At 42.7% G+C, this 27,835-nt stretch overlaps 1 protein-coding gene across 1 annotated transcript in view; it reads left to right on the forward strand.

Annotated features, from left to right (window-relative positions):
- Window positions 1-27,835, forward strand: part of EPO (erythropoietin) — a 257,262-nt gene that overhangs the window by 96,951 nt on the left and 132,476 nt on the right. The window contains exon 2 of the mRNA XM_086946114.1: window positions 19,481-19,611. Coding sequence (XP_086802240.1) covers window positions 19,481-19,611 — 131 coding nt within the window. The remainder of the gene's footprint in view (window positions 1-19,480; window positions 19,612-27,835) is intronic.

A 27,835-nucleotide genomic window follows, 5' to 3' on the forward strand; every position in this document is an offset into this window, starting at 1 on the left:
TTGAGATCGGAGGCTCTTCATCTTGCGGTCTGTCCCCGTTTTAAACTCAGCAGAATGGGTGGCCGCTCTTACCGAGTGCTTGCCGCGGGGTTGTGGAACTCGCTCCCAGTGCACATTCAAGCTTTAAATAATCTGTCCGCCTTCAGGCGTGCCATTAAAACTTTTTTGTTTCCTGTTCTTGGGTAGTCGTTCCTCCTTTTTTCCCTCTTCCTGCGTGTTATGTTGTAGTATCTGTCTAAGCGCCAGGACGCCCCTTTGCTGGGGCAGCTGTGCGCTGTATAAAAAAAAATAAAAAAAATATGATCGACTTTGAAGAACTTATGTACCTAAAAACAGAGAATCCCATCACGGCAACAATCTACTTTCTGCCGAAAGTGCACAAGTCGATAAGTAGGCGACCCGGAAGACCCATTGTTAGCTCAATTGGATCTCTCTTAGAATCAACTTCAAGATTCATAGACATCTTTCTGATGAACTACGTAATGAAATTGCCCTCCTATTTACGTGATACCATGGACTTTGTAAATAAACTGAAAAACATGAAATGGGAGACGGGTTTTCTCATGGCAACCATCGACGTTTCTTCGCTCTACACATCCATACGACATCAGGATGGTGTAGATGCTGTAAATTCTTTTTTGAAAGAAAGATCAATAAACTTCCTGGAACATTCTGCCATGTTGATCAAGATGTTGACCTTCTGCTTGACACACAATATCTTTCTCTTCCAAGGCAATCTCTATCTACAACAACAGGGGACGGCAATGGGAACATCTTTTGCCCCCACATATGCAAATCTACTGATGGCCGTCTGGGAAAAAGAGGTTCTATTAGAAGAGAACAAAAAACATCAGAAAATAAAAAGTTGGTATTGTTATATCGACGACCTCTTTCTAGTATGGAACGGAAATCAGACAGAGCTACAGACCTTCATAGATTCCTTAGAAAATAATCGGTACAATCTACACTTCACCTCAACCATCAGCAACATCAGTGTGATCTACTTGGATGTAGAAGTGGAGATATGCAACAACAAACTATGCACTAAAATGTACCGCAAACCTACATCCTGCAATAGCATTCTCCATGCCAACAGCGGTCATCCTTCAAATTTAAAATGGAGTATACCCTATGGAGAAATGCTAAGGGCCAAAAGGAACTGTTCTGAAGAAAAAGATTTGAATATAGAAATAGAAAGAATGTTTGGTCGCTTTCTTTCTAGAGGATACCCATTGGAAGTCCTGATGACAGCAAAATCTTGCATGCATCTAAAGGATAGAGTGGATCTCCTGATCTCTCGGAAAGAACAAGTACAAACAACTGAAGGTCAGGAAAAATCGGAGAAAAGAGAATTGGAGGAGTCAGGGAATAAAACACGTCTCATTATGGACTTTAACAATCAGAGTCAGAACCTTAAAAGGGCGATAAAGAAAAACTGGGAAATTCTCCTATTGGATGAAACTCTTAGGGGACACCTAACACCCTATCCGAGCATCACCTATAGGAAAACAGCGTCCTTAGGGGATATTCTGACAAAAAGTCACTTTGAGATTAAGCCGAAGGAAAAAACATCTTGGCTGAACACGCCAGGGTTTTGGAAGTGTGTAAAATGCAAAGCCTGTGAGCATAGACAGAACATCAAAGAATACACACTCCAAAGTGGCAAAATTGAAAAAATCACAGATCACATCACATGCGATTCAAAATTCGTAATTTATAGACTCAAATGCCCGTGTGGAAGAGACTATATCGGGAGCACAATTAACAAACTGAAACTGCGAATCTTACAACACCTGCGTGCAATCAAAAACAATGACCCGAATTATCCTATGGCGAAACATTTTAATGAACAACATCAAGCAGACTGCAACAAACTAACATACTCAGGTTTAAAAATCACCAAAATGTCTGAAAGAGGAGGAGACCGCACCTTAAAGTTAAGGAAGATGGAGAGCAGAATGATTCTCGACATGGGTACGGAATACCCATACGGACATAACGTGGACGCTGAGCTTTATGTCCATCTGGAAAAGTAGTTAAATAAATCTGATCAATGACAAATCCTTATAATCCAATCTCTCAATGAGCATTGTCTGGATATGAACTCATAAATTGTAAACAAAACTGTAAGCCCTAGTAAATATAGATATCCAAAGGAGGAATCAACTGAATTTGAGGGAACGAACTGATTCACTCAGTTAAAATATAGGACTGGTAAGATAAAGGAAACATCAGATAAAATGTACCTTATGGAATCGATCACCCTTGTGCAGGAATAAACTCCCCCATACTGAAAAGGACAAACATCGTTAAGGGAGGACAAATCTACTTTAGAATATAATCTTTGAATGAAAAAAGACAATATAACAAATAGGAGAAAATAAGAAAGAGAGTAGATAACTAAATATCAATAGAAAGCCTTTTTTGTTCTTTTGCACATATGGGATCGATCGATCATTGTAATTTTAATAGGTTTAACCTGGAATGAACTCTTGCAGTCCTGTAGCAACTTTTGCAACAATTGTACTTTACAAATATTTTTGCCTGAGAGAATCACTTATCTCTTTGATATGAACTCCTCAAAATGAACTCTAAAAAAGAACTCTTGGAAGAAGAACTCCTAAAATGCACTTTGAAATTGTATTAGAATCACACCTTGGTCTATGTAAAATGTCAATGAGAATGAAAAGCAGAACTTTAATTGAGTACTTTACATTATATATATCACACTTTTGTAAATTTACTTTTATTTCAGTACTTTACTGAATACAATGAGGTGAATAGACTCAAGGTGTAAAAAATGGCGACCGTAATATGCCGTGATCTCTCACTCAGAATTGGTAGTCTAGTTGTTTTTAAAGGGTATGGAAACCAATAAGGGTACTTAACACAGAGCACAACATAAATTGCCTAGACACAAGGGACTCTATGGTCCAGTTGAAGACTAAGTATAGTCGAAACGCGTAGGCCGTCCTGTTGCTTAATGCACGTGGTGTTTGTGTAATAAAGAAACTTGAAACTTAACTTAGCTGCTGTGGTGCCATGACTTCTGTGGTGACTACATGAGCCGATATATACATATATGTATGTATATATATATATATATATATATATATATATATATATATATATATATATATATATATATATATATATATATATATATATATATATATATATATAAGTTCCACATTGTACCAACAAGTACGTGGTGCACTCTTAGCAATAATTTTCGCCAGTCAGAGTAGCTTGGAAGACTTCATTTCAACATCCAGCCAACGAGAAAAACCCAACGCGTTTCAGCAAAACACTCGCCTTGGTGTTGAAATAAAGTCTTCCAAGCTACTGTGACTGGAGAAATTTATTGCAAAGAGTGCACCACGTACTTGTTGGTACGTTGTGGAACTGATATGATACAGGGCGACCATGGGCCCTGGCGTGCACCGGCGCAGAAGTGTCCCAGCATTCCAAGGAGGGTGGAAAGGTGATATATATATATATATATATACTTTTAAGAATGCGTATCAAACTGGCTGCAATAGATAAAGCTGTCTGCTGCTAGACCTTAGAAAGCTGTCTACCAATGTATTTTGTGCGTGAGAAAACGTCAAGCAAGCACATCACAAACAAAAAAAAACAGGAATTTCTTTCACTAGCTCTGCTTTAACACTGCCAAGTTCCCTTCAGTGGTTGTTATCATGGCTTTGTTGTAGAAAGCTACATGTAGGCAGTTGTTGCAGTGACAGCATAAGTAGCAATGTGTCCTAATGTGTTGCTATGCCATGACCGTTGCTAGGCAGACAGCTGACTTAGTGGCACTGTCTCTATAGTGCTGACCAGATTTACTGTGAGTGGTTGAGTATATTTAATTTTATTTATAAAGCACACACCAGACTCTCTACAATGACTGAAAAAAATATAGATTACAGATATAATCACCAATGTATAAATGAATGTTAGCATTATACATAATTTTTACAAACATTAATGTAGAAGATCAAATCCAATTTCAATGTTAATATCTGGAAACCAAGGGGACAGTGCAAGCCAAACATTAACACACTTAAAAAGAGGGCAGTGCTACAGGAGCAAGGAAAACATGAACCAAGAATAACAAGTTGGCACAAGAGACCCACTGTGGCAGAGGACCAGTGAGGCCTTTCATAGAACTCAAGTTGAGTTAGATGGAGAATGCGAAGGTACAAGAAACAAAAGTTGTATAAATCACAAACCAGGCCTCAAGACGCACTGCATAGAATTGCAACCTATACATTAATATTAGCATTATGCATACTTTTACAAATCAATAATGTAATGTATCAAACTAACTTCCAATGTTAAAAACTAAGTGGACATACTGTTAAACTTCAAGAAGACTCAAGGACACATCCATGCTACAGGAGCAAGTAAGATATGATAAGAATTAACATGGTGGTACAATGCCCATGGGAATTTAGTCTACAATAGCGAGTAGTGAATATCAAAATACCAGAATATTGGAGCTACAATATCAAGGACCAAAATATAGAGGAGATAGTATATATAGGTAAGTATAGATTTATCATTCTTAACTCAGCTTCTATGTAATTTGACAATATATATTAAGCATAGTAAACATATACTTAAGCATACATACATACCTGTTTGGCCCACAATATTTCGCCAATGATATTCTGGTATCTAGGTATTTTCTACTCTATATTCCATACCTCCACCAGTGCTTGGTGGCATGAGCACAGAGGGGGCTGCGCAGGCCTCATGGGAAGCCTGGTGAAACAAAGGGCCCATAAATACACCAATAAACCTACTTTGTCTAAAAGTTCTAGGTCTGCCAAGAAATACTTCAAAGTTCAATTTGTGATGTGACTGACTGTAAGGAAGTGAGATGTCAAAAAAAGCGGCAATAATCAGGGATGTTATTAACATACAACGAAAATAAGGTAGGGTCAACACGCATCCCTGCCTTACACCCCTTTTTACTTGTATACGGTCTGTAAGTTCGCCATTTGGCCCCATCTAACCCTTGCAAAGTTGTCCTTGTGTAGTCTAATGATCTGGACAAGGATTTCCCCTGGGACGCCCTGGTCTCTTAGTGATTTCCACAGGAGGTTTCTGGGTATAAGGTCAAAGGCTAACTTAAGGTATACAAAGGCAATGTACATATGAGCTTTCTTAACTGTAATATACTTCCAAATTATGTAGAGAAATCTAAAAACCTGATCAATGGTGCTAGTTTAGGCTCTATAGCCTGCTTGATGCTTAGATAAAATACTGCACTCCCCAATCCAATTACTCAGTTTATTTAAAATTTGACGTGCATGTTAATTTTGTAAAATTAACATAATCGCCCGACAATGCAACGGGGCATGGCGGTTACCCTTTTTAAAAATAGTTGCAATCTCTGCACCCCTCCATGTTTCAGGAATCGGTGCACCTGATGCAACTTTATTACAAAGAAGATGAAGGAGCCCAGACCTCTTTCTCGTGTCTCCATTAGTCACCTGGTATCTTGTCTGGTCCAGGTGCCTTCCCTACTTTTACAGCGTTTATCGCTACTATTGTTTCAGCCATACTAAAATGTAATGGGGCATCACTTGGGTGAATTTCATAGTCTTCATGATTGTAATGAATACCATTATTGGAGGATGAGTAAAGTTGTGAAAAATTAGTTACCCAGGTGTTTGCATCAAGGAAAAGGTCATTGTTACATTTCCCTTTGGTTTTTTTAAATTCTTTTTATTAACTCAAGGCATCAAACAAAAAGACACAATACAGATGAATCACATTATAATCTGCAATACGTTAATAGAATGGGAGGAGGTGAGACGAGGGAGGGGAACACAACCAATAATATATACCTATTAGCAGCATCACGGGGAAGGAGGAACCTCAAACACTGAATCTCTAGCTGGAGTACAAATTTCACCCCTATACTGATTCCATAGAGTCCAGATTGTGGCCCATTTTCGAGGACGCCCTCTCGCAATATATACAGTTTTTTCTCGAAACATATTGCAATCCAAATCCCTCTTCCAGTTATCGATGCTGGGAGGAAGTTCAGCACCCCAATGTGGGGCGATATTTCTTTTTGCAATCATATAACTCTGTGTGACCCACTTTATTTGCGCATTGTTAAAATCAGTAGGCTCCCATATATTTAGAAGGCACCTTTGTGCCTCCGGCAACAGCAAGACACCAGTAACCTCTTGAATAGTATTGTGAATCCTACCTCAATATTCAGTCATATATTGGCACTCCCAGCAAATATGTAGAAAGGTACCCACTAATCCACACTTATGTCTACATTGTCCATCTTCCAACAACCCCATCGGCACAAGGCGAGGACCAGTGACATAAACCCTATGTAATATTTTTAGCTGTACCAGCCGCAGCCTTGCAGGAATAGCGACCACTTTTGGTGAGGACATAGTCATTTGCCAGTCTTCATCATCTAGTTCTATTCCATCTCGTGTCCATTTAACCCTAAGCTCTTTAAGCAGGTCAGCCCTATTATTGATAAGTTTTTTATAAATCAGGGAGATTGTTTTATCGGGGAGATATCCATCCAGAATCCTGTCCTCAAGAGGCGAGGCCTCCGGTGCCTCTTCATCTACAGGCAGGGCAGTCGACAATGAATGTCGGACTTGCATATAGCGGAAACCTTCAGAGTCCGAAAGCTCAAACTCTGCCTGCAGTTCTTTAAATGATTTTATCCGCCCCTTGCCCCACATGTCTTTGATAGTTGATATCCCTATCAGTTCCCATTTATCAAATCCCTTAGTGTTCCACAGCTTACCTAATCTTTCCGATGCAAAAAGCGGGGTCGCCAGTGTCAATTTATCTTTCCACCCCAGTGAGCTCATAATATCATGGCAGATTTTTACCACGTGTGTTGTCGGTCAATGAGGTCGAATCTCAATGGTTTAGAGTACAGTGCCCTATTATAACTGTTTCCCAGAAGGAACCATTTGTCCCTAGCATATCCAGGATCTTCGCCGGGCCCATATGTGGCATGATTAATAGCAGCCAGTTGGGAGGCCCAGTAATAACACTTAATATCCGGGAGGGCAATACTACCATCATACCACGGGAGCGTGAGCTTAGCCAAGGCAACACGGGGCCTCCCCTCCCAGAGTAAACTACGCTGAATCCCCTCAACCTCTCGGAAATAGCTGGCGGGCACTGCATCCAACGTATTCTGAAGGGCATATAGAAAGCGTGGAAAGGACATCATCTTGAATAAAGCTGCCCGGCCCAACAAGGAAATCGGAAGCCTTCGCCAATGGGCGGAGTCACTCTTAAGTCTACGTAAAGGCGGAAGAAGATTTTCAGCATATCTAGCCATCGGGTCCAAGGAAATAAAAATACAGAGATATTTAAATCCAGTCGTAGTGATCTGAATGGGACAATTTCGCGGAGGCACCGGGGTCTCCCAACTAAGGACCTACAATAATGACTTCCTCCAATTAATGGAATTTGCAGAATTTTTACCAAAAGAAACTAGGACATCGCAGATCACCATGAGGGACTTCCGAGGGGAGGTCAAATAGAGCAGAATATCATAAGCGTATAGAGAGATCTGATCCTCCCACTCAGGAGACCACCAGATTCCACGAATTGATTGGTTCCCAGCGGATCCATGCCGCCAGGGGTTACAAAGCCAGGAAGAAAAGAAGAGGAGAAAGAGGGCAGCCCTGCCGCGTGCCCCGTCCTAACTGAAAGGGCGCCGACACTCTTCCATTAACCACTACCTGAGCGAGCGGCTCAGTGTATAAAAACTGCACCCAGCCATTAAACTCTGGTCCAAATCCAAATTTAGCCAGGACCACCCATAAATAAGACCACTCAAGAGTATCAAAGTCCATGGTAGCATCCAGGGAAGCGACAACAGCTTGTTCTCGCAAAGTATGAGCCCTGGCTATCACACAATGTAATCTTCTTAAATTCAAAGCAGTATTTCTGTGTGGGATAAACCCTGATTGGTCTGGGTGAACCAATCCATTAATCACCTTTACTGACCTATTTGAAAGGATCTTGGCCAATATTTTAGGCTCCGCATTTAATAATAAGATAGGTCTATACGAGGTGCATTTATTTTTGGGTTTACCTTCCTTATGGATCACCACCACCGCTGCCACTCTATGATCTCTGGGCAGACATACTCCTTCCTGGGCCTCAAAACACATACCTTTTAGGTAATGAGCTAATCTATCTCGTCTGAGTTTATACAATTCAATTGGGAGTCCATTAGGTCATAAAGCTTTGCCCGAGTTCAACGAGCGGATAGCCAGGGCTGTCTCATCAATGGTTAAGGGACTATCCATAAAATCAAAATCCTCTTTAGACAAGCAAGAAGCAATATATCCTGAAGTAAGAAATGAGAGTCTTCCTCCAGCCTATCCGAAACCGAGGCATAAACAGTTTGGAAGTTATCTACTATACTCTGTGGGTCCGTAATCAACTCTCCTTCATCTGTCAGCAACTCCGGGACCACGTGCCCAGCCGCTCTATTTTGTCAAGCCATGCGAGTAGTTTCCCTGCCTTATCTCCGAGATCGTATAGTCTTCCCTTCTGCTCCCTGTCAAGAGCCCTGGCTCCATCAGTGACCAACGAGTTGTATTCATGCTGTTTTAGACTCAGAACGTGTAGGCCAGCGTGCATCACCCCCCGCTCCAACTCCTCCTCCACTCTACAAATCTCGGACTCTGCCTCAACAATTTCTTTATTCTTTTCCTTTTTGAATCCGGCTATTAATGATAAAGCATGGCCCCTGATAGCCGTTTTGAATGCCTCCCACAGTGACACCATAGAGGATACCGATCCATCATTATCTACAAAATAATTATCCAAAGCCTTCGCGAGGTCCCTGCGAGTCTTGGGATTTTGGAAATACCTTGGGTTAATAAGGGCAATTCTACCTGCCGAATGCGATGCGATTCGAAACCTAAGCCAAAGTGGAGAATGGTCAGAGATGCCCCTAGCTAAATGAACCACCTCACCGATATAGGATACTTGATCCGCTGGGACCAGACAATAATCTAACCGGGAGAGACTATTATGCACCCCGAGTAGAAGGTGTATTGCTTTCCATCTGGGTGAAACAATCTCCAACTATCTACCATACACACCGTGTCCATAAAATCAGGCAACCATCTCTGGGCAGGCCTAATATCTCGTGGGGGGTATCTATCCAGTAATCCAGAAGCTACGACATTGAAATCACCACCCATAATCAATAATACTCCCGGCCATTCAAGCAGCAGTCTTCCCAAATCAAAAAAGGTAGCAGACTGTAGACCCGGGGGAACGTAGACCGATAAGAGAGTCAAAGCATGTCCCTCCCATCTACCCGAGATCCCAGCATATCGTCCCCTTTCATCCACCCACGTGGAGTCAATCACTAAGGGAAGTGCTTTCCGAATCAGGATACCTGTCCCCCTGGACCCAGACGTGAACCCTGCATGAACAATCAAATTATATCCCATTCTATGCATAGCCATGCATGAGTTTCTAACTAAATGCGTTTCCTGAAGTAAAACCACATCAGGCACATGTCGCTTTAAATATTAAAGGACCACGCTGCGTTTGATCTTGCCCCCAATCCATTGACATTCCAACTTATAACCTTGAATTAACTACCCTCCATCATCATAGGAATACGCAAATTGTTCATCTGGTTTCTGCTGCATACTAATCAAAAACAATACATTGATGCCATCAATAACACAACACATAACTGAAATGAAACCAAATACTAATATTGTGCCATACAATACTACAGAAACATTTTCAGCTCTTCTCCCCCCACCCTGCACCCCTGCATTTCGCTTACGCGCATCCCCAACTAGCAGTGTACCTGTCGCCCCAAATAACCAAATACTAATCTACAACTAATTAGAGGTAGAAAACAGAGGGAGGGCCTATACTCGCCCGCCACCCCTCTCCGCCCCTCACACCATCACATCCACCACCCTTCAGATCATATATTCCAGAGCTTATGTGAGCATAGAATTATTTACGTCCCCCTTCCGCTCCGACCGCAACCCGTTTTTATTTAGGCTCAATACATCCATTGTACATTATTCTTGACCTCCCATCTCGCCCCTGTCTTAGCCCTCTGTTTCCGAAGCAATCACACTGTCTAACCAGTCTGTCGCCCCTTCAGGATTTTCAAAGAACCAGGTCTTTTTGTTAAATTCAACTCGGAGCCGAGCCGGAAACATCATTGCATATTTTAGTCCCTTGTCTCTCAATCCTTTCTTAACTGAAAGGAAACTCTGCCGCTGTCTCTGAATCAGCTGGGTAAAGTTTGGAAAAAAAGAAAGGGTCACATTCTGATGAGGCAATGGGGGTCCATTCCGTGCGGTCTGCAAAATCACATCTCTGTCTCGGAAATTCTGGACTCTTGCGATCATAGGGCGAGGGGGTGCTCCTGGTCTCGGCCTTCCTCCCAGGACTCTGTGCGCACGTTCAACGGTGAACAAGTTACTAAGGTCTTCAGGCTTGAGATGGCTAAGAACAAGAGTTTCGATAAACAAGTCCGGCGTCTGGCCCTCTGATTTCTCAGGAATCCCAAGAATGCGGATAATATTACGCCTGACTCTTCCTTCACATTCGTCCAGCTTACGGTCCATAAGAGTTCTCAATTTCTTAAGGTCCTGTACCTCTTGTTGCAATTGAATCACATCGTCAATTAGGCCATTCGTCTTAAGTTCGAGTGACTTGACTTTCTCATTAGTTTTTCGAGAGGTCTGTTCGAATTAACCCCATCTCAATTGTAACAGTGTCTAGTTTGGCGTCCAGAGCTTCCATCTTCTGACCCATTGACGCCTGCACCCCATTGATTGCTGCCATAAGATCCGTTAATGTAGGTTCGGCTGGATCCATCTGAACTTCTTTTTTCCACTAATGGCTTCTTCTTGACATCCCCCGGGGATCCTTTCGGGATAGTGTAGCGATCAAGGGTATTCATTTGGATTGTCCTGGATCCCTTGGAGGATCACGATAGGGGCCTATCCGAATCCAACCTTGCAGCCATGATGTCACCTATCACCAGACCCAATCAGAATGAAGATATTACCAGCATGGGGTCTTCAGCCACTCCATATCCTCAATGTCCGCCAAAGATAGTGCTTAAGGGCGTCTCCCTCCTGCCCCCATTAGGCCTCTTCCACTCTTCCAGGACGGATCTCTTACAATAGAGCCAAACACACCAGAACAAAAATAGGAATGCAAGGGGTATTACCCTCAGCAGGTCCGCAAAATGAGGTGTCGCACCGACAGACACAGATGAGGGACCAAGCCCTGTGCTCCCCAACCCCCCGTCCCCCGCCCAACCCGCACCAAGCACGTCTTTCAGTACACTGCGACCTTTCAAAGCCCCATCCCCTCAGAAAGGCCTCCAATGTTGCCAGGGCCAGTCAAGCAGTCCCCTGCCAGTTTTGCACACACTGCAGTCGCGTCCACCCCACAGTATCCCCGAGTAGCAGAGATTAACCGGTCATCAGCGGACCGCCTACGAATATTCCAGGGGTTACGCGCTGGTTTCATATATCGCTCAAAGCAGCCATCCCCAGTTAATTCAATCAGAGATAATGGCTATCAGGCCGGCAGCGCTGGCATCCGCCAATCAACCATCTGCTTCTGAGACACCGGCCAGCCACTGTCTCCCCCGGGGCTTCAGGGTTATATCGCTTTTGAGCAGACACGGCCACAGCGCCCACAAGCCCCCTGGGTTGAGCCCCGACTCATCACCCTCCATGGGGCCACAGCATGCAGCTCCAACTCGGCACCAGGGGGGGGGGGGCGAGAACCCACTCTCAATGCTCCTAGTTCCTCGTTGCCCGCTCTCCCCCTCACTCAATACCGGGCAAAGGGACTTCCTCACTCGCATCCTTACGGCCAGCCGACACCCATCCCAGGCCGCAATGCCAAACAGTTATTTGTAATTAATCACCGGGGCGGGCAAAAGATCTGGTACTTCAGGGTCCCACTCTGTGCATCATAATCCGCGAGGCAGGGGGCGTCAGATGCAACAACTTAGTCCATCCAGCAACTTCGAGCTTCGGGCCGGGACGGCTTTCCTCGCGACCCCGATGTTTTCCAACTTGAAGTCGGCCTCGGTATTCACTCGAGGTGCCAGCTTCCAGTCCGGACCAGGCCCGAGCTTACGAGCGATATAACTCCAGATTCCGGGCTCGTAGGCGAGTTGGGAGAGCAGGTGGATGCGCCGCTCACCAGCACAGAGCAGAGGCTGGCGAATACCAACAGGATAGTTTTCAGGATAGTTGTGTCAGGAGCGGAGATCGGCGGAGTTGAGTCTCTACACGACCATCTTGGTCGCCGGCTTGGCTCCTCCCCACATTTCCCTTTTTTGTTACCCTTAGATATCAAACGCCAAAAGGTAGCTTGGTCATTTAATTTACCTGCAATGTTCAACTCGGTCCAAATATTGTCTTCCCAGTTTTTCCTAGCCTGGGACAGTACCCTCTTGTAATAGATCCTTTTTTCTCTTAATGTTACCATGTCCTTAATCTTTGTTGCCTGAATCAAATCTTTTTTTGCGTTATGGCAATCTTTGTTATACCATGGGTTCTCTAGAGTAAATGTGTCAGATATTCCCTTTTTAGATACCTTTGGAACCTTACTTAGTATTGGTACTAATTCTTCTACCATTTTGTCGTGCATTTCCATAATTGGAATCTCTGTAATTGGTACGTTTACATGTGGGCCACTATTTCTCCATAAATATCATAGATCTTTTTAATAGTCATTTAGTTTCCCAAAACCAAGGGCCATCTAAGTGCTCTTCGGTTGTTCGATAGTAGTGTCTCAATTGGACTATGACTAAGGTTGCATCTCCTTAGGGAACTTAACTGAAAAAGAGAGGATGAGAGCATCAAGCATAGAGGATGATGATCACTCTCTGTTCTATCCTCAATTACTAGATCATATAACATGGACGAAAGGGGGATAGATACCAATATATAATCCAAAACCAAAAATAAACTTTTAGAGTTGCCCGGAATAAACGTTGGTAAATTTGGGCTATCAGAAGGTAATCTAATCGCCCATTACAGGCGTGTAAACCATGGGCTGAAACCAGTCTTAACAGATGCGCAACAGCGCATGTACACGATACTACTGGGCTACTATCCAAAAATGAAATGTTATTGGCCAACTCCTCATCTTCAAAAAAAAATTCAAATCCAACCACAGGTTCAAATTTGCAGTTGAAATCACCCCTGATAATTATCAAAGCACGCTGGTTAATCGTGGTTAAGATTTGATCCAGATGCTTGATGACTTCCAGTTCTCTACTTGCAGCATTCGGTCTGCTATATATATTAAAAATGTAAACTTTCTTTTTATCAGGTGCTAACAATGTTATTCCCAAGATGTCTTGACAAGGGGAATCAATTTGTTTAATGTCAACACCTAGGGTAATTTTTATCCAAATAGCTTGAACTCCCAAAGGCCTTCCTCTAACTGAAGGAATAGCAGGAGTACTAAAGGTTTTAAACCCTATCTTATGAGGGCTTTCCAAGGCCCAAGTTTCTTGGACTAGGACTATTTCACTTTGTCCAATATATTCCTGCAATATTACATCCCTTTGGTTTCTCCTAATCCCTGCAATATTCCATGAGGTCAATTTTACCTTTGTTTTACGTGCTTCCATATTCTGTTCACAGATTATCCCCTCACCTACATTTACTAATCTTGGGGCTTACTCACACTCATTACCAAAATTGCTGATAAAGTTGCCAATTGTTATATCCTCCTCGCCCTCCTGAACTAATGGGTCTTCCTCGACATGCACCCTATTTGAATCTACTATGCATTTTGAAGGTCCTCCAGAGTTCCTACATACATTATCATTCTGGCTCCTATTAAAGTTACCTGACTGGTCCCTTTGGCAGATACTGGGGAGCGTCCCTGGAACAATATTATCAATAGTTATAGGTCCTGAATCATTAGGCGCAGTTAAAATACTAATAGGTATCCCTACAGCTACATTATCGGTAACTGTTGGTTTAAGCTCTTTAAAGACAGTTATCCGTGTGCTTCCCTGCCGGACTTTATGTAGTTGTCAGTCTTGGGAACCCAAGTCTGACAACGCCTGAAATCTGTTAGATTGCATAACTGGTGGAAATCTAATAAGTTTGTTCCCACCTTCCGGCTTATAAAAATATCCTAAAGGGAGTGCGCTGATTCCGGTATTAGGAGCAAAAGTTGCATCATAGTGTTGTAAAAGATAATGAACCACCTTTGGCCTACGAAAGTTAACCACTATGCAATCACCGATTATACTCTTAGTAGATTGCCCAATCCACCCTACTCTGCGAACCATTAAGATTTCATTGGTATCAGAAGGATGGAAGTTCTTATGTTTCGTCAACCAATCTACAGTTTTGTTCCTTAGGTCATTCCAATTTTCTTTCTGCCCAACCCTTAGTGCAGGGGCCCCAGACAGAATTCAAACATAAGGACATGATGCCGGGGGAAGACGCAGAATCTCCATATTAGGGAACGAAGAGTCATTAGATTCCTTGTCTCTCAGGCTCCCAATAGGGGCACTCACGCCATCTATCCTAACTAAAGATGTTACATGTCCCCTTTGTGGGCCCTGAGAATCTATCATATTCGGCCCTACAGACAATACATCCAAGCTATTTTTCCTCTTGTTGCTAGGAATGGGTTTGTTCTCATTTCTTTTAGCGATTTTCCCTTCATGAACATCTGGTAACTAACTACCCACCATTGTCCTTGTATCATCCCTTTCCCCGCTCTGGTTGATTGCAGACCCACATTGGTACAGCTTAGGGTTTTTATTGCAGACTCTAAAAGGCTGATTTTACCTCACAATAAAGAAAACATTTTTTCAACCAGTTCACGGACACAAGTTAGAGCCGCTCCCAACCCAGGCTCATTAAATCCTACAGAGAACTCGTTCATAACTTCCTTGATCTTAACAACGTTCAATGCTGATAGCGGCAGGGTTATCTCGGTTTGTGTGCCAACTGAAGTGGTTTTCAGAGTTTTCAGGGTTTTCAGGGGGAAGAAGTGCCATTACTACCCTTACCCTTATTTTTCTTATCCCAATCCCCCGCTTTCTTTTATCTGACAGGACCTCAGACTTACCAGTATCCACATTTTTTAAGGCCCTAGTCCTAGTAGCTCTACTTTGAACTAATGGAGAGATTAAGGTTGCTTCGAAGGGAGGTGGGGAAGGGGTAGGCAGAACGCTTGTAGCAGTGTTAGGCAAGGCCGCTTGAGCAATATCCCCCAGTGCAGGTGAAGAAATACCAGTTGTTAAATGTCTCTGTAGTATAGAGAGTGGCGTAACAAACCTTGAGGGGGCCCCCCTACAGGGTACGTGAAAGGGCCCCCTCCGGACTCAATCTAGAGCACCCCAGCAGAAGTGCGGTGCTGATGGGGCCCGCTGGAGGGTGAGGGCCCCCCCGCACCGCGGGGGCTGCAGGGTCCTGTGTTACGCCCCTGAGAATAGAGGGATCCAGGGAAAGACGTCACTCAGTCAGTTGGATTTTGTGAGTTAGGAGTGACTCTGCCCTCACTAAAAAAGCATTCAACGTACCAGCAACCCCCTTACGTTTTTCCATTTTTAAAACAAATTTATAAATCTAACAACCCAGGAGGAGCTACGACGGCAAACAAGATGGCTGCTTAGGTTCCCGGCTCCGCTGATCTCCATTCTCCGCCGCGAGATCCTGTACAATATCCTGACTTTACGCCCAGCCTCTGTTTGTATGAAGTGTTCCTCACTCCGATGGCGAAATCCCGATGTTTTTATCTGCTGATTTAACAAATTTACACCGTGTTGAAGATTGTGGCCTGCTCCGACGGTGAAGCCGGGGCCTCGAGTATCCGCAAGGCTGGGCTGCAATGCAACAACATCGGCTGGAGACCTTGGCAGGGTCTGGTCGATCGCAGTGGAAACTTCATCTATGCCCGAATTTGGTGGTGAATGTTTTCCTATCCCAGTACCGGGAGAGAGGTGACCTGCTTGCTGACTGAAGGCGGGCATCCCCGTCCCGCTGACCTGCCATAGATTTCTGCGGGGTCTCGGTAGGTCGGGACCCCGGCCTGTGGTGGTCCGTCGGGTCACCGCGGCGCTGGATAACGGCGGGTCATCCTTTATGCCTGCCCTCTCGTGATGCTGTTTTCCCCTCCTGGAAATGCCAGTTTCACCCGGGGAGCTGATCGAGACTGCTACTGAACTTGATAACATGGATCAATCGACATCAGGGCTAATGTTAAGATCGATACTGTCGGAACTTTGGGCGTTTCACTCACAGATGGAAGTGTCCTTGACTAAAATGGATGCATGCCTAACTGCGATTCTGCTCGAGGTCCCGGACCCTGCCCTACGGTTGAATCAGCAATCTGCAGCCGTTCAAGCGGCGGCCATTTTGCCTTTGTGTGAAGACCCCGTGAGGGAGCAAGTAGAGAGGCGAATATCAGAACCAACGGATGGTGCTCTGGAAGATTGTGACCCAGAGGCCGTGAGTGTGTCACTGTACCCTACATCCTCATTGACTCTAGAAGCATTGTGTGGCGTTCCCCCCCGGGGACCTGTGCCGTAGACTCTCCCCTCATCGTGTGGTGGTCCCTTTCTCCATCTGAGATTCTACGATCCTGGGGCGAGAAAAATCGAGACGGTCCAGCCCGGGGAAGGACACTTTCAGTGCTTGAACTTTTGGTAGAATTATCAGCTACAAGTGGTAATGGCTTGACTTTCGAAAGCTTCCGTCTCATTTATGACTTGTATGTGTGCTCATGGGTCTCACTGGGGAGGGTGCGTGTGCTGGTTCGGAGGGGTCAGGGTTAAATTCATTGCATTGGGACGATGTGAATCTATTGTTGTCGGCGCCTGAATTGCAATTGTTTGATTAATGAGGCTGGGCGGTATATCACGGTACCCCCTGTGGTCCTTTGTAGGAGTAGCTCTTCATCCGTCCTTTGCGACAGGGGGGATCTGTGTTGGGCGGGGGGACTATGGGGTCGGAAACATCGTATGATTATGCCCTCCTCCACTCTTTTTCTTCTCTTCCTTCTTTTAGGGTTTAGGTTAGTGGGCGACAGGCACGCTGCTAGTGGAGTTAGGCTATAGACATCGGCAGGGGTGCAGGGTGGGGGGTTGGAGGGGGGGGGGTTTATTTTGCCTTTTTTATTTTCTATGGCCTTTCTTTTCTCCCCTCCCTTTATTCCTTTGGATCAGTATGGTCTGTGCATTATTTTGACTCATCGAGCTCTGGTATATAGTGCCCTTGATTTACGCTCAGTCGAACCTTGGGTAGGCAGGCCCTGAGTACTGGTGTCCACGGAAATGTATATTGCAATGCTGTGTTCTCTGAATCGTAAGTCTTAACGTCAGAGTCCCATGATTGTCTCTTTCACCTGCATATCCTGGTTTCTTGGCCTGTCCCCCGTGTCCTATTGTTCATATTGTACGGCACCTGATCCGCTCATTTAAATAATATAAAACGAAACCTTTCTTATCTCCTGTAATGTATCAATGTGTTCTAGTACAAGATCCATTCTGAATCGCTGCCGTACCTCAGGGGTGTCGGATGAGGAGCTGTGTTAAATTCTGATTACTATGATTTCACTTCTGTTTAGCGGCCGGCCCCCGTGGTTGTAGGCCCATACTTGTACCTCATGAATGCTGCAATAAAGGTTGTCAAAACAAACAAAAAAAAAATCTAACAACCCAGATGTTCTCCAGATTCTTGCACAGTACCTTAATTCGTCCGTGGGATCAAAAGTTTTCAAAATGGCAAGATACAAAATCCGAGCTTCTCAGGGGGGTGGCCCAGCCCAGCCTTTGACGGGCTCAGATGGGCCCGCCCTTGGCCCCTTTTTGAAGCACCTACTGGCGCCACAAACGCGGTGTGCAGCGTGCTGGGGATGAAGCCCCAAACAACAGCGGTGGGCCAGTGTGGGTGCGGCCTTTCGGCCGTCTGGTGGTGTTCTTCTATGCCCCAACAACAGCAACAACAGGTAGGGCAATGCGGGTAGGTTAATGCAGCAAGAAGTTGAGTTTGCAACGTCTTTTCTTCAAAACAGGCGACTGGGTGCCTCACAAGTCTCTTATTTTTAAGAAATTGGAGACAGTTTTTTTTTACAGGGTGAGCAGAATCTCATATATTATAAAGCAATAATGTTTACCAAATCAGACTAATTGTAAAAGTCATAAGTGATCTAACAGACAGTATCACTTAGGTGCCCACTGTATGGGATGAAAGGTGAACCTTGTAGACATGTGCTTTTGCAAACAACATTTCTTACTAGATCTCACAGAGTGATAGTATAGGTGTATTCAAAATGACACACCAATACTAATTTTTAAGTTTAGCTAGAATAATGCTGCCTGCAGCCTTCATGGTACAAGGCTCAATAAAAGAATATAGACTGAAAGCATGATGTCACTTTTGGAATTGCTGGCTTTATGTTTTGTTGAGCTGTCAAAGCCCTGGTACATGGTGTAGCTTGCTTTTTCACAGTATTATTTTTATGCCATATGATATTTTCATTAAAAAAAACTCTGTCTTCGCAAATTAGTGGAGGAAGGCAGTAATTGCTTGACACTTTCAAAGAGTTATTGTATGGTATGCGTAGTTTGACGTGACATCTAAACCCAGTCTATGACAACATTTGAAAGGAGCTGCAAAACTGAAAATAACTGGTCATTAGTTCAGATGCTTTTTTCCTGAATGTGGACACTAAACAAATCATAGGACTGCGTTACCTAAGCTGGGCACCACCCACTAGAGACCAGGGAAAGGTTTGGTGCAGGGGAAGCAGCTTCCTGGAAATCTTTCTCCCCCCCCCCCAACCCTCTTTTGGGGCAAATAGGGGGTGTTTATGCTCAATCTGCCCACCAGGGGTAATGGGGCATGTCAGAAATCCTACTAGACACAGATAAGACACCAAGAAAAAGGGATGGAGGTGGCCCACTCAGGTACCAGGCCATGCCCCTTCCCCCAGAGGGGACAATACAGTATTACTGTCTACACCCTCTACCCGTTTTAGCAGTAGAGCTGTGGAAGTGTAGTAACGCTAGGTAGTAGACATTTCCCTCAGATACCAGAATTTTCCCTCACAAAAATGTGAAGACAATGAATGAATTACTGAAAAGAAATGGGACGCAGAGCTTAATTCGAGATGTTAAAATTTCTGCCCACTAAACCTTTTCAGAAAAGAATCGTTCAACCGAGAATGACCACTTACTTCTTGAATCTGAGATTTTCCATACTATCCGTGTCGTTAGTGAGCCTGTACCTCTTCCTGACTCAGCATAACAAGACCTTGTTTTCTACTTAGAAAAGAAGCATTAGGGGAGTGTTTTTTCCCAGTCATGACATCTCCTTTTCCAAGTCCCTAGGAAACTTTCACAAAGATTTTTCAAACCCATGATTCAACGTGACTGATCTCACTTTTTCGTCATGTTTCTGTTTAGGATTCATTGCTCTGCTATTACTGTTATGTGGAAACTTGAAGCCCGCAAAATCGATTCCTGTTCGCCCGATCTGTGACAGTCGAGTAATGGACAAATTTATAAAAGAAGCAAAAGAAGCAGAAATCGCAATGGTATGTACTATGTGTTGCTTTTGTACTTGTTTCTGTACACCTCAATAAGTTATTAATCGATGCAAGTTCTACCAATAGGCCAATGATAGTAAAAGCACACATACTCTAGCAGACGTGGGTTGAATCCTCTCCAACTAAGACTGTCACACAAGTATACATTCTGCCTTGCATTCCACAGTATACATATCGCTGGTATTACCACCATTATACCAGAGCCAGCATGATGCCAGGGATGGGCTCCACCATTACCAAGGATGCCCACAATCTGCCAAGAATACCCAAGAATATTCCAGAGCTACTATTATACCAGGTGGACTTCATCACGCCATGCATGCCCACACCTCACAATCTGACATGAATTTCCACCATTACATGAGGACCAACATTATATTAATGAAGGGCACCTTCATGCGATGGATACTGTCATTATGAAACAGGCTGAGTAGTATTATGCCAGAGCCAGCATTATACTAGGGGTGGTCATCATCAGTCATTGATGTAAACCATTTGCCATCATTGCATCACGATTTTCCCACGAATACACTCTACATGCCAAGGGCTACCACCTTAAGCCAAAGCCAGCAATATAAAGGCGGTAGATGCCATCAGACCATAGATGCCCCAAATATCACAGGAATTACCACTATTATTCCAGGGCCAGGATCTCATTAGGGTGAGTGCCCTCATGATGTGGATATCTACAATATGTCTAGAATTAACACGATTATAGAGGGGGAACCACAGGACCAATAGTGGGCATCACCATGAAATGGATGTCTAAAATATGCCAGGAATAACCACCATCACGACAAAGGCAGCCGTCCAAAGGGTTGCCACCAACATTCTAGGGATGGCCACCATAATCTAGAGTTACCACCATGATTTTAGGACCCACAATACCAGGGTTGGACATCATCCTGTCATGGGTGGAAACAAAAAGTGAAGAAATACCCCATTATACTAGAATTATATAAAAGGCAGGCACAGCTCACTCACATATACACATATGCATGCATATGAAAACGTACTTAAGCATGCAAACACAAGTAACTTAACTTGCGTCTTATTTGGAGAAGTTACATACATTCATCAATAGACTGGCATTGTGTCCATGTGCAAGTCCCACATACTCCGACACATGATCACACTTATATATACACACACACTCATTGATGCATACAAACACAGGCTACACAACTTGCTTCTTAGTTGGAGGACTTGCATGTATTTGACATTAAGACTTGCAGTGTATCCATGTGAAAATGATTTTGAAAGTACAACAATCCATTTTTTGTGATTGGAGTCACCTGGAAAGGTCCGTAACTAGCAAAAGTGACAACAAATCACCTAATAAAATTGGTGCAGTGAAGGCGTACATGGTGGCAGGAGCTGGCCAATCTCTAGTGATAGAGGGCTATGGCACTGTGCGCCCTATTGATTGTCACCAGGATCCTTTAATGATTCTAGAATCTGCACTATCCCATCATGCCATGCAGAGAGTCTTATTCTGTAAATTTTTCTGTTATAGATTTGGCAAGAATCTTGCCTGTAACCTTTTCTCTATTCTCCTAGGAGAGCAGTATGCTAATGAATAGTACTGCAATCAAGAAACTTTAAAATGGGCTTTTCATATTTGATATTAATAAACAAACATTAGAATGTAGTAGAAACCTAATGCAACGAATGGTGAAGGGTACTAAGCAGAATAAAATATTTTTATGAGAACATAAAAGCAAACTCATTTGAATAAGAAAACGGTGTCTATCAGAGTATCTACTGGCATCATTTCAGTACAGTAACATCAGGAAAAGGTGAGTTCTAACAGCCATGTTGTTGCTTTAAGTATTTCTGACACAAATACATTTCCCACAAGAGAATCAGAGACTGCTTTATCACTAGGAGAGCGTGTCCATGACTTCATCAGAACATTGGAGGCTACAATCTACCCAGGAGTGTAATGTTTTGAAGATGCCAAGACAGTGCAGATTGAGAAATAGTTAACAAAACATTGCATTGACTTCTGCATTCCAAACCTTTTACTCAAATAGTTCCTTCTTAACATCTATAGTACGCATGTACCTATTAGCTAGAGACAGTGGGTTTTGAAAGAAGGCAATAAAATAGTCTGATGGTGTACATGGAAATCTGAAGTGGCCTTAGGCAGGGATCAATGACAAAATATTGTAGTAAACAATAACGATGGCAAACATATTATGTCAAAAATAGGGTTTACCACAATATTGTGCTCCTAAATTTATAATGGTAAGTCGAAAAATATCAGAAAAGAAGATCGTTGCCACTAATATTGTTCAAAAATTGACAAAAATATCAATATTTTCCTATAAATAGAGGTTAAAGTAGCTAATGTTACATATTTTAATATATAAATGTAATATTAAATAAAATATATTCCAATAATTTATAATACTATATATATATATATATAACTAAATACTGATATAAACACACAAACACATACATTTGTGCGTTTTTTTAATATGAATATATTTAGTCAATTAAAAAATATTTATTTTACAATACTTTAATTTTTTTGTTATTTTTAATGAATTTCTATGAAATTATATTTAATATAATTAATCTAAATATTTATTTTACATATATTATTTATTTCATAATTTAAATGTATTCATGTGTTATATATGTATATTATATTAATAAATGTAAAATACTAAGACAATTAATAAAATGTAAAATACATATTTATATATATTACAGTGGACAAAGGCGAGATGCCGAAACGAGTCCTGTTTTCCTGTGTTTAATACGATGAATAAAATCGTAATGGATTCGTAATAACCTGAGTCACCGAGTGCGGTCCATTCTTTTACTGTAGTAAAGGATTACCGAGCAAGGATATATATATATATATATATATATATATATATATATATATATATATATATATATATATATATATATATATATATGAACGAAAGTTCGTCACCGGCTAAGGCAGCAGCCCCAGCCCCACACTCACGCTGACGAAAGAACGGACCCAAACTGTAGTGCTTAATCCTTCGTGTTTATTTCAGCAAGCCTGCCGCCGCCATAACGCGTTTCGCCTTTACAGCTTGATCACATGGCCACCAATATATATATATATATTCACCGCCGGCCCAGCGGGGGCGATCCGCCCGCCATCCTTGCATAAAAAAAACCCCTCCGATATTACAATGGCTGGGGGTTCTGTGGTGGATGTAAAGACCGTCCGCCGCTTTTCCGCCTGGTCGACATGTCGGCCGGGCAGAAAAGGGTTCAATGTGGTGGCGGTGTCTGAAAGACACCGCCAGCCATATTAGAATGTGGCCTTGAACATGCCTTTCCGCTGCGGCATTGCCGCCACGGAAAGGCATGCAGAGTCTGCTTGGGGAGCCAGTTGCGGGCCCACAGGGACTCCGGGGGGTGCACATGGGGGTTACTGCCTTTCAATGAACAACGTGGCAGGCACCATGCGGTGCCTGTGCCTCTGTGGCATTGTGGAGGGTGGTGCTCTTTGCACTGCCCGCCGCAATGTTGCAGATGCTCTATGCGCCCGACAGTGTGGCGGGCGCATGCTAATCGGGAGTGCGGGACCCCCGCACCTTCAGCGGGCGGTCCCGGTTCCTGAGGGTATGGTGGGTGGACAAATGTCCGCCCGCCATACTAATGGGGCCCTAAACTTTTTCCAGTGGTGAGCATTGAGCACCATCATGCAGTGAATACCCACAACATTCTAAGACCTACCACTGTTATGCCAAAGCCAGCAATATATAAGGGGTGGACACCATCATGCCATTATAGCCTTCAATGCAACATGGATTACATTATTTCAGGGCCAGGATTGCATCGGGGTGGGCACTATCATTCTGGGAATATCTTCAATATGGCAAGAAGATTATGCAAGGGACCACAGGATCAGTGGTGGGCATTGTCATGAAATGGATGCTAACAATATGCCAAGAATTACCACTATCATGACAAAGACAGCAGCATCAAGAGTTGCCACAAACATGCCATTGATGGCCACAATAATCTAGGTTTACAACCATGATTGTAGGGCGCACAATATGAGGGTTAGACATACTCATGTCCTGCGTGCAACCAAAAAATCAAGAAATACCATCATTAGGCCCAACTTATATGAAGGACAGGCACAAGTTTTCAGATTTAACTTATTCATGCACACAAACACACACACATTTTTGCAAACAGATACAAGCAACCCATCTTGCTTCTTAGTTGGAGGACTTACATGTATTAGGTATTAAGACTAGCAGTATATTCATGTGCAAGTCATTTTGAAAGTACAACAATCAATCTTTTGTGGTTGGTGCCACACAGAAAGGTCTGAAAGTAGCAACAGTGTCTGCGGGTCACAGGATAACAATTCAGACAGTGACGGCATATAAGGTAGCAAGAGCTGATCTACCTTTAGTGATAGAGGGCTAGTAAACCATGAAAATATCAGAATCTTTGACTGATGCACTGTACACCCTGTTGATGTTCACCATAATCCTACAAGGACACTATGATTCTTTAAAGATTCTCGAAGCTGCACTATACCATCATGCCTTTCATGGCAAGGTAGCCAGTTAATTTGTATGTTATAGATTTGGCCAATATCTCTCCTACAACCTATTCTCTATTCTCCTAGGAGAGCACAGTGTTTATGAATAGTTCTGTTCTAATTCAAAACTTGTAGGCACCTATTCGCTGGAGAGCTTGGATTTGGAAAGAAGGCAAAGAATTCTGATTTATACTGAAAGCTGAAGTGGCCTTAGGGAGGATACAAGGATGTTCTAAAGTGGCACCGTATTATGACTGAATACTACGAATGGCACATGGATGTGTACACACACACACACAAACGCATAAACACACACACATACACCTAACTTTCACCCACATTCTTGACCTCATCAACTTTGACAATATCATATCCACCTCTGTAACAGTGACAGGATTTTTTTTACAGTGGGGGAACCTTCTTGTGCTCTTCCAGAATATCTTTAAAAGAGACCAAAGACAAACGTTTACGATAGTGCTAGTAGCCAAATATAATATTTTAGATGAATGTTATAAATCAGATTTAGCCTAATAAAGAACATAACACAATAGTGTCGCCTCTTGATATATTCTTGGGTTATTCAACACAGACATAAAGGTTTTATTGTTAAGGATTTCCTAATTGAGAACTGGGATTACAAGTGATTTGCATTCCCATAAACTGATGTCCTTAGAAATATTTATGAACTATTGTGTTTTCAGGCTGAGCTTAACTGGCAGTTCTGATATGTTTTCATGTCGTAAAGACTCGGACAGGACAGGATGGAAAAGATGAAAAGATATTATTGTATGGTGCTAGAATATTATTGTCAGAATACATTCCAGCAAACATATTGTGTTGTTCATATTGTTTACAAAAGAATTGCCTCAATGGAGTTATTATGTAAAGGAAATTTAGGGCAAGATATCTATTGCAGACAATATTTCGGTAAGATACTCTGACACATCCTGTACTGTAGTGTGTCATTTGTATCACACAAGTCCCTTCCCTGTCCTTCTGATCCTCCCACAAACCCTCTCAAGAGAGGGACTTCCTACAAATTGGTTTACCTATTGGAGGACTGACACGCAGTTCTGGCATTATGGATGTACCTGGACATATGGCATTAGTGGGCAGAAAGAGTGACAAGTAGCAAAAGGTTTGTCTGCAGGTCAGGGAGAATGCAAATGGTCAAGGTGAGCAGAAATGGGAGAGTGTGAGGTGATCTGGTTACAGACTGGTAATCTTCTCCACTCCCGGTCGAAACACTGTAGTCCTTTCATATTGAGTTCTTTTGCCTCTCTAGAAAAGGGTCTAGGTTTCTTTTTAACCATTTGATCTTGCTCATGGAAGAATATTAAATGTGCTGACTTCCACAATCTTCCTGAAGTCAAGTCAACAAATTCAGCAATGCAACAATATCCTCTCTTCGAGGAAGGTAGGGATGTAAGCAATAGGATGATGACGATGAAGACAGGCGCAAATAAAGATATTTGGTAACTTATCGGATCATTACCTCCTAATTCTAATTCTAATTCCTTGTCCCATTCCTCACTGACAGAGGACTTAGCCAAGCTTTCAGAGTTCCTAGTGGATCATCTTGAAAGAAACACATAGGAGTTCTAACACTGCTACACACATATACATTTTATTATGATCCAACCTAGTTCAGCTTAAGGGAATACTATTTGGCCAAATTCCAATTCCTTCACTTATCTAATTTGTAATTTATGATGAAGGACAAAGGTAGACAGCCCAGTGCAAATCAGTGCTCTGCCAATTTCAGCAATGGAAACAGTCAGCAACCTTGGACTGACGCTGAACCTCCCATACTGACCTCCTCTAAATGGAAGAAGAGTCTCCAGTCATACTTTCATCTCCTGAGAGAGGTCACCAATGGATGTAAGTCATTCTTTTTTTGACCAAAATTAAAAGGGAATTGCAGTCCTGGATACATTTATCCTAACTGTGTACTTCCAATGTATAAAGAATTAACTTCATAGGTGAACAATGGCAGGGAACCTAAGTGGACAGCACAATCTACCTTAGCCTACCTGGTCTGGAAAAACGTTGAGATGTAGACACGGATACACATTAGTTCACAGTCATCTGATTGTTACATAAGCAGCAATAACAGTATCTTCAGGAATTGGATAGAAGGCCCAAAGGGACCACGCAGAAAGACATGCAGAACTTTTTGGAGTATTGAGAGTAAAAGGCCTGGCCCTAAAACAACTCTTCAGGATATTGCTGTCATACAGAACCAAGACTGGTTGACTGAACTGGCTCTTTATAAAAACTATACTTGGTGCCCACTACAACTTCAGGTTAGAAAGACCTAGACCTCCGAAAAATATTTATTATGGAATTGAAGTACAAGAACCCCCAACCCCTCCTCCCATTAATGTAATCGCTGTATCACCATTCCTCTGTCTGATATTGTTAGCTGTCTGAGTAGTAGGAATCAGAACATCCTTGGACTACCTGGAACTAGTACCAAGACCCTTGCCCTCATCCTCTAGATTAGCAGGAGTCACTTAGGGACCAAAGACAAACGTTTACAATAGTGCTAGTAGCCAAATATAATATTTTAGATGAATGTTATAAATCAGATTTAGCCTAATAAAGAACATACCACAATAGTGTCTCCTCTTGATATATTCTTGGGTTACTCAACACAGACAGAAAGGTTTTATTGTTAAGGATTTCCTAATTGGAACTGGATCTCATGGAAATGCAAAAAATGCCAGGAACAAGAAATGTCAGACTAACATATACAAACAAAGATAAAATCAATAATAGCAGTTCATTCTGCTAAAAGGTCCATACAGGGAGATTGAGCATCATCCAGAACCAAAATGTACTTCAAATTAAAGGATGAAAAGAACTGTGGGCAAAAAATGAGGCTCTGGATGCAGAAACAATGTAGGAGGTATGAGCCTAAAATCGGGTGGTAAATGCAAGAGACCCTAAGTCGTCAACTGCCTTACAGACTGAAACATCTTGGCAAAGCATACCCAACTGTATTTCTTCAAGAGTGTTCGCATAGTGCCAACACGTATGGCAACCTACAGCAACCACATGACAAGATACTCCCTGGGGTTGAATAAATCCTCTGAACACCACTCCCTGGTAGCATCTGGGAGTAAATCTAGATTCATCAGGGGTAGACACAAAACTAGATGCACTTTTAGTTCTCTATCTCAGCACCATGACTACAAAGATCCCCGGTGATGGGTATATTCCCTCCTGGTGGACCCACTCCTTGTCTGCTGTACTGCCACTTCTGCATCATCAGATGATCATAGGGAAATGTTAGCCTCCCGAGCCCAAGTCAGCAAAAATCTATACTGCAATCCTCGAGCAGGACAACATCAAACATGGAAGAAACAGAAAACATAAAAGACAGGATCCAACTTTGAGACTTTGCAAATGTTTAACTGAGGGAATTCACAAACTTATGAACCACCAAGGATCCGAAACTAACAGATGCTGTTTGTGTTTAAGCCATACTGAGATGGGAGTGTGAATGTATGTGTCCTTCGGGTTCATAGGCCAGGGAAAGCAATTGTATGGCAAAGTTGTGACATGCATTAATCAATCCATTGTACCTCTTGTTCACAACAGTCCTCTTCTAGTGTTTTAGATGTTTAAAATAAATGCAGATTAACAGGTGGG

This window comes from Lissotriton vulgaris, chromosome 12 (assembly GCF_964263255.1).
Source record: "Lissotriton vulgaris chromosome 12, aLisVul1.2, whole genome shotgun sequence".
Taxonomy (NCBI): domain Eukaryota; kingdom Metazoa; phylum Chordata; class Amphibia; order Caudata; family Salamandridae; genus Lissotriton; species Lissotriton vulgaris.